General features: G+C 44.2%; 1 protein-coding gene across 1 annotated transcript in view; it reads right to left on the bottom strand.

Moving 5' to 3' along the window:
- Positions 1-291: 291 nt before the first annotated feature.
- The window catches only part of cplx4a (complexin 4a), a 62,344-nt gene continuing 54,280 nt past the window's right edge, over positions 292-8,355 (bottom strand). The window contains exon 3 of the mRNA XM_085974236.1: positions 292-3,393. Coding sequence (XP_085830362.1) covers positions 3,166-3,393 — 228 coding nt within the window. The 3' untranslated portion in view covers positions 292-3,165. The remainder of the gene's footprint in view (positions 3,394-8,355) is intronic.

Here is an 8,355-nt window from a genome sequence, read left to right as displayed (position 1 = left end):
AGTTTGCCTTTTTCGACGCGTAAGAGATTTTAGTGCTCTATAGTGGGGATTCCCTAGTGCAATCTGCTGCAACGTCAACAAGCTATCTAAGCAGCCAATCACACTGCAGAGTTCTCACAGACAGGGAAGCAGGAAATGAGAACCTGCTTTTATCCCGACTTTTAAAAAATGTTGCAGAGAAAAACAAAGACTAGGGCTCTCACATGGAGATAAGGTAGAACCTAAAATAATCATAAACAAGCTTTCAAAAATATAATTTTTTAAATGTTTATTAAAAATTGTAATTTTTTATCATAATGGAGAAATTTGACACTCCAAAAAATTAAAATTAGTTTCCCAGGACCATAAAGTTTGTTTAGCAGTCAATACACTGTTAAAAACTCAGTTACACCTAATCCAACAAGGCTTAACATTTAATGGAGTATTTAACAGCGATATTACCGCAAAAAAGCCCAAGTTTTCACCAGTTTCAATGATTTCACTGATTGCCAGCTATGAGGTGGGGGGAGGGCGCAGGCTACAGCGCAGTGTCGGAGCAGTGAATGACAGACTGAACTTCAGGATTCCCGCGTTAGGATGCGCATGCGCTAAATCCTGAAGTAGCGGTCAGTTTCAAAGGGATAATAATAGCAAACGCTGTTAGTTCACTGTTATTACCCACCACAAATTCTGGCCCAATATCCCTATTTTTTACACTCTTAACTGTACCATAGGAATGGATAAGGGTGGAAAGAAGGATTGGCACAAGAGCCAACTTTGATAAGGAATCAGTGGCTCTGGTGTAAAAATATCATATGAGCTTCATATTATTGAACATTTCATTTTTAACATATAACAGCTAACACTCCTTACATAGAAGAACACCTCATAACATTTTACAAGGGGAGAAGTGCACACTGAGCAGAAAGTGAAGAAATTTCGGGTTGGCGACTGAAAGGACAGTTGAAGAGATAGAGGCTGAAATTCCAACCAACTTGACCAGTATCTATAGCATAACAATGGACTTAGTCGCTTAATGAGTTTCCTGCAGTATCAACTTTAAGGCAGTAATAGAGAAGCAGAGCTTTACTTTTACAGGCAAAGAGAGAACCTAGTTCATTGCTTTCAAGAGTCTCTCGCAACCTGACCACTAAAATTCTAAATTGACTACTTACAATAAAGGTTTCTAAGTATTAAGAACAACTTGCAAATGAATAATAATTATGGTGAGAGTAAGAAGGCTGTGATTGACCTGAGTGCAGATGTTGTCACAAATGAACCTTAAATTTGCTGTTTTGAGTTGTTTGGTTATTTTTAAGGGTTTTCCACATAGCTTTTGGTGAACACCTCAATATGAAGGATGCCAGCACGGGGGAATGGAGTACTTTTCCACTTTTTGCATCCAATGTCGGTGTAAAGCCCGCTTAGTTATCTCCAATCGGTGCTGAATTATATATAGTTTTGTGCTGTGTGCTTTTGTCCACTAGGAATAAGATTGAGGTGACCCAGGGTCATTTATCATGGAATACATTTAGCCAAAAGAGGGAAGAAACTTTCACCTCATCAATTTGGGACAAATTTGAACTTGGATCCTAGAGGGGAAGAGATGATCCATCCCCAAGTCTATTGAATGTTTTATTTTTATGCAGCAATTTTTCTGGTGATTACAGATGTGTATGTTATTTTTTATATTGTTATTGAGAAATTAAGTTAAAGGGCCAAGAATGCGGTAAATCGGGAAAGCAGTGATTAGGTGTTGCCAAGCTTTGATTGTAAAAACTGAGGGTAACGAGTTTCATAATGTTCAGGTCTTGTGAAAGAATGAGTTAGAGTCGGAAACTGCAAGATGTTTTGATTTCAACACCCCGTAGTGACCTAGGGAGGAGGAGCATGTATGTCATGATGTTTCCAAAAGAACAACAACAAAGGTAGATTTTAAATATTAACTTCACTGTAGGTGATCAGTATATATAAATTTTAATGATGAGCAGTAGCCAGTTGATCTAATCATAGTTGGATCGACACAGCTATCAATTTTGGCTCCAAAACCAACAATGCAGTTACTTTGGATGAAATCACATACACTATCTAAGTGTGAAAGCTTCTCCAGTGAGCATCTTGCTCTTTGAGTGTAATTGCCTCAAAACTCACTGTTACAAGTTATTCCTTATTTAATCTGTCAAGCACATTGCTTTTGTCGCTTTTCATTTGAGTCCAGGGATCATCCTATCCAGGTCTGGGACAAGTTCAATACTGCACTGTTTGGAACAAATAAATGTTTCAAATTGGAGCCAGCCTGGCTAACTTGCTCCAGTTTTCTTAGTTACATGTTCTATCTATCACATCAACAAGAAACCAACAATGACATGGCAATTAGAAAGCATGATTTGTTCTAAATTTGCCAAACACGTGGCTGTATTTTCATGCTCAAGCTTTCTGAATACAACTTTTATGATGTGTAATTTTCTTATAGGACTTGTTAAAACTTGTAATGAGGTCTTTTTCCCCTTTGGGATATTGCGTTTATCAAGGTAAAGGATGGCAGTGCCGAGAACTGCCCACAATTATAGCCCCCAGCTCTATGATCAGCTATATTACAAATTAATGGCAGTTTTAAACTTTTTCTATAGCACCCTAAGATGTGCCAGAGTTTCAGATTTAGAGTGCCTTTTTTTTGCAACAATATAGCATTTCTATTATTTGTACAGACTATTTTGCCGAGATTGTTCATTAATGCTAATTCATACTAATGAAGAAGAGGGTTGTGTTAAGGATTTTTCCAAATGAAGTGGAATGAGAATACCCATCCTCATGTCATTTAAAATTTAGCCATCAGAGATGGGCAATTAATGTATTTGAACACACATCCCAACAAAATGCATTAACCCACTGAATAAACTAATTTAATCTAATTCCCACTATATAAATTCTAAGGCATAGTACATGCATATTTACAGTGCATGAAAAATACCTTTTGTTACATCCCATATATATATATAAATATATCTTATATCAATAATTCATGTAGTGTTCTGTGAAAAATTGTGTTTCTGGTTATGATACTAACAGCCTACACTGTTCATGTCAAGAGTGCTCATTGGACAGATACATCTTGCGTGAGGTACATGATTACAAGGTTTTATTGGAGGTATCACCAGAATTGAAAGCTCAGGAAACAACACTGGCTCACATTAGGGAGCACTTCTGTTCAGCAGCCTGCTTTATTTCACTAAATGTTGCCTGGGCCTTCTCTTTTATTTGGTCTGCATCCATATTCTGGAGGTTTTGAATTTGTCCAATGAAAGACTCTTTGACTTCTTCTTCCTCCTGGTCCTCATTTACCATCTTCCTCAGCTCTTCTGGCAGCTCAACGTCCTCTCCAGCCATCTGTATCTGATTCTCATCCTGTTCACTCTGTACAAGCAGAAGTCTGTCAGTATAATTAACAGCGAATTGTGAAATAATAATATGTATTTTTGAAGCCATCTGAATAGCATTCCTTTTAATTTTCTTACTTTTGGTCTATTCATAATGACTCCTTGCATTCTGAGTTTTACCTTAAAAATTCTAGCACACACATACAAATGTATAGTACTAAATGTTGTAAAGTAGAACTTTAGAAATGTGCAGAAATGAAACTATCTTCCCTTTGATGACAGAATTAAAAAATCAGGGGCCCATGCAAAGGAAAGGGCAGGAGAGTAAAGGAATACTGTAGGTGTGTTATTCTTGGCTTTTTGTTTGAGGACTGTTTGCATTGGATGCTCATCTATCTGCTGGGAGCTGAAATATAAAAGAGTAGCATTTTTATAATTTAAAAGATCACCAATGTGATTATCGCTCCGTATTCTCTGCAAGGTTAAATGCATATGTATATTATAATTGCAGTAGCTGATTAGACTAACTTTTTGAAATCTACTTGTAACTTTCTGTTGGGAATTGAAAATTACTATATCAAAATGGCTGCAACACAGTTAACGGGTCAAAACTAGGTTCCATAAATAGATTAAAGGGATACCCTCCTGAAAAACGTTCAGCAACTTTTTTTGGTGCGGGAATAAAAAGCTGAGTACACAATAACATCAGCTGGAACTGATGTACTTTGACAAAATTTATACTACTTTGTTATATGTTTGCAAATTAATTTTTTTTTAAATGCCAAACAATTTTTCCCTGGAGAAATTTCTTCACTGAGGGTGGTGAATCTTTGGAATTCTGTACCACAGAGGGTTGTGGAGGCTCAGTCGTTGAGTATATTCAAGACAGAGATTGATAGATTTTTCAAAAATATTAAGGGAATTAAGGGATATGGGGATAGTACAAGAAAGTGAAGTTGCGGTACTAGATCAGCCATGATCTTATTGAATGGCGGAGCAGGAGTAAGGGGCCAAATGGCCTACTCCTGCTCCTATTTCTTATGTTCTTAAGGGAGGGAAGTCATCAAAGCTGAAACCCTTGACTCCTTATGAGAAGACCGTGGAGATTCTGGGCTTGGATGTAATACAGTGGGGGAGGAGGTTGATTTTTTCCTGCAAGCTCATAGCCTTTCATTCTTTATCTCCATATTCTTTATTCATTCACTTTCTCAGACATTGTGGAATTTTAGCCTAACACTTTCCAATGGCTTGCCTTGTGAAGCTATGTTTCAAAGAATATGTTACAGCTAACATTGTTAAGCATGTTCTTGTGTTCCTCTAGATGCTCAAAGAGGGAGGTCAGAGAGCTCATTGTACAGCATCAAGCAAATGCCTCAGAACACCCTGCATTACCCACTCCTACAATGATTCATAAACAAAAACCTGGAAATTCATTTTAGTGATATCAGTCCACAAACGTTCAATGTGTTCACCTGACAATTGTTTTAGTAGAGGTGTTCACTAATCTATATATATATATATATATAAATAAAGCGGTTGGTTTGTCTGTCTGTCTGTCTGTCTGTCCGCTATACACTCAAAAGTTATAGAGCGTACTGTGGTAAACCACTGTTATAGTTATCACTGTATATTGTTCTCACTGTTCTCACTGTCACATCACTACACGAGGTCGCCTCTTGTCGCACTGTTATACCTGGGCTGACCACCTCCGACTCCGCCCATTACCTGCCCAGGTATAAAGGTAGCTGACTGGCTAGTATTCCTCCCTGTTGGATCGGATCACCCACGAGGGTGGGCTCTGTTATTTAGCCAATAAAAACCTTCAGTTACGTTCTTAACTCGTCGCCTTTTATTGGACTAATTGATAGGCATATCAATTTTATTGGCTAAATAACAGAGCCCACCCTCGTGGGTGATCCGATCCAACAGGTGGTGGTAGTCAAGACCGGCGACAAAAATCGCCTGGTTATCGACTACAGCCAGACCATAAACAGATACACCCAGCTGGACACATACCCCCTCCCCCGCATATCGGACATGGTCAATGAGATTGCACAATACCGCGTATTCTCGACCATCGACCTCAAGTCGGCCTACCACCAACTCCCCATCAGCCCGGAGGACAGCCAGTACACCGCCTTCGAGGCGAATGGCCGCCTCTACCAATTCCTTAGGGTCCCCTTTGGTGTCACCAACGGGGTCTCGGTTTTCCAACGGGAGATGGACCGGATGGTTGACCAGAACGGACTACAGGCCACTTTCCCCTATCTCGATAACGTCACCATCTGCGGCCGCAACCGGCAGGACCATGACGTGAATCTGGAGAAATTCCTCCGTACGGCCCAACGGCTGAACCTCACCTACAATAAGGAGAAATGCGTGTTTAACACAGCGCGCCTTGCCATCCTTGGCTGTGTAGTAGAGAACGGAGTCATCGGCCCCGACCCCGAAAGAATGCGCCCCCTCATGGAGCTACCCCTCCCCCACTGTCCAAAAGCACTTAGGAGAACCCTGGGGCTTTTCGCCTACTATGCCCAATGGGTACCCAATTATGCGGACAAAGCCAGACCCCTCCTGAAAACCACATCCTTCCCCCTCACGGAAGAGGCGTGCGCGGCCTTCTCCCTCATTAAGGGAGACATAGCCAAGGCCACAATGCACGCAGTGGATGAGTCAATCCCCTTCCAAGTGGAGAGCGATGCATCCGACTTCGCCCTAGCCGCTACCCTTAACCAGGAGGGTAGGCCGGTAGCCTTCTTCTCAAGGACCCTACAGGGCCCCGAGACCCGACACTCGTCGGTCGAGAAGGAAGCCCAGGCAATTGTGGAGGCAGTACGGCGCTGGAGGCACTACTTGGCAGGCAAACGATTTACCCTCCTCACCGACCAACGCTCGGTTGCCTTCATGTTTAATAACAAGCTGAGGGGCAAGATCAAGAACGACAAAATCTTGAGGTGGAGAATCGAGCTTTCCACCTATGATTATGAGATCTTGTGCCGGCCCGGTAAACTGAACGACCCCCCAGATGCTCTTTCACGCATTACATGCGCCAGCGCGCAAAGTGATAGACTTCAGACCCTCCACAATGACCTCTGCCACCCCGGAGTCACCAGACTCTACCATTTCATTAAGGCCCGCAACCTGCCATACTCCATCGAGGAGGTCAGGACCATGACCAGGAACTGCCAGATCTGTGCTGAGTGCAAACCGCACTTCTATAAGCCGGACAGAGCAAGCCTGATCAAGGCCACCCGCCCCTTCGAGCGTCTGAGCATCGACTTCAAGGGGCCCCTACCATCATCCGACCGTAATGTGTACTTCCTCAACATCGTTGATGAGTACTCCCGTTTCCCCTTTGCCTTCCCCTGCCCAGACATGACCAGTAACACGGTCATTAAATGCCTGAACAAACTCTTCGCCTTGTTCGGGTTCCCGAACTATATACATAGTGACCGGGGCGCCTCCTTCATGAGCGAGGAACTCCGTCAGTTCCTATTGGAGAGGGGTATTGCAGCAAGCAGGACCACCAGCTACAACCCCCGAGGGAACGGCCAGGTGGAAAGAGAGAACGCGACGGTATGGAAGGCCACCCTCTTAGCCTTAAAGTCTAAGGGCCTCCCAACCTCCCGCTGGCAAGAGGTCCTCCCGATTGCGCTGCACTCCATCCGGTCACTACTTTGCACTGCCATTAACACCACCCCCCATGCTCGAATGTTTGTCTTCCCCAGGAAGTCGACTACGGGAACCACCCTACCAACCTGGCTGACCTCTCCGGGACCCGTCTTGCTGCGAAAGCACGTGAGGGCCCATAAAACGGACCCCCTGGTCGAGAAGGTGAACCTCCTGCACGCCAACCCCCAGTACGCCTATGTGGCTTACCCAGACGGACGGGAGGACACTGTCTCCTTACGAGACCTCGCACCCTCACCCCCCCCTCCCAACCCCCCGAGTCCAGCCGAGGTAGACGGCATGCCGGAACCCCACGAGCCTTTGCCGACTACGCAGACACCAGCTTTAACACCGGATAATGTAACACCGCCGCTGCGACGATCGGAGAGGCTAACGAAGCCTCCGGACAGACTGACATACCAGAGCTGGTAATACACTTCACCCCGCCGGACTCTAATCTAAACAAGGGGTGAATGTGGTAAACCACTGTTATAGTTATCACTGTATATTGTTCTCACTGTTCTCACTGTCACATCACTACACGAGGTCGCCTCTTGTCGCACTGTTATACCTGGGCTGACCACCTCCGACTCCGCCCATTACCTGCCCAGGTATAAAGGTAGCTGACTGGCTAGTATTCCTCCCTGTTGGATCGGATCACCCACGAGGGTGGGCTCTGTTATTTAGCCAATAAAAACCTTCAGTTACGTTCTTAACTCGTCGCCTTTTATTGGACTAATTGATAGGCATATCACGTACCTACACACATGTTATATCAAAAAAAAGCTTATCATTAGGGGAGTCTCATAGGCATATTTACTTTTTGGTCAGACAAAAATTGTTCGGACACTATACAAAAAACGTTCAAAAAAAGGACAAAATCCGCTCATTAACGGTTGACCAATCCTACCGCTCATTAGCGTTGAGTGATGTGATGGTTGACCAATCGTACAGGGGATAGCGTTGACTGATGTGATGGTTCACCAATCCTACAGTTCAGTGACCTGACGTTTGACCAATCGGTGCGTCACGGGGGGTGTTTCATTCCGTGTGTGGGCGGGCCTAATCCTGCAGCCTCCCGAAACTTCACCGCCATTTTTTTCATCCCCACAGCGACAGCACCAGCCAAACAAACCCCCACATTGCAGCTCCGGGAGCGGGAGGTGAGTTGGAGTCACTCGGGCCGGGCCTCACAACTGCTCGGCCCGAGACACAGAGCGGGCGGGGGAGCGTTAACTGCGCCACCCACGGCGCAGCGCCCTGCCGCACTGGGAGCTCAGCTGGGGTCCGTCTCGGCCCCAGAGCCCGGCCGGGCCTCAACCGCTAGGCC

The sequence above is a fragment of the Somniosus microcephalus genome, chromosome 2, assembly GCF_052327205.1.
Source record: "Somniosus microcephalus isolate GS21.2 chromosome 2, FLI_Smic_1.0, whole genome shotgun sequence".
Lineage (NCBI taxonomy): Eukaryota > Metazoa > Chordata > Chondrichthyes > Squaliformes > Somniosidae > Somniosus > Somniosus microcephalus.
Note: the sequence above shows the minus strand (reverse complement) of the source record. Positions and strands in the feature narration are given on the sequence as shown.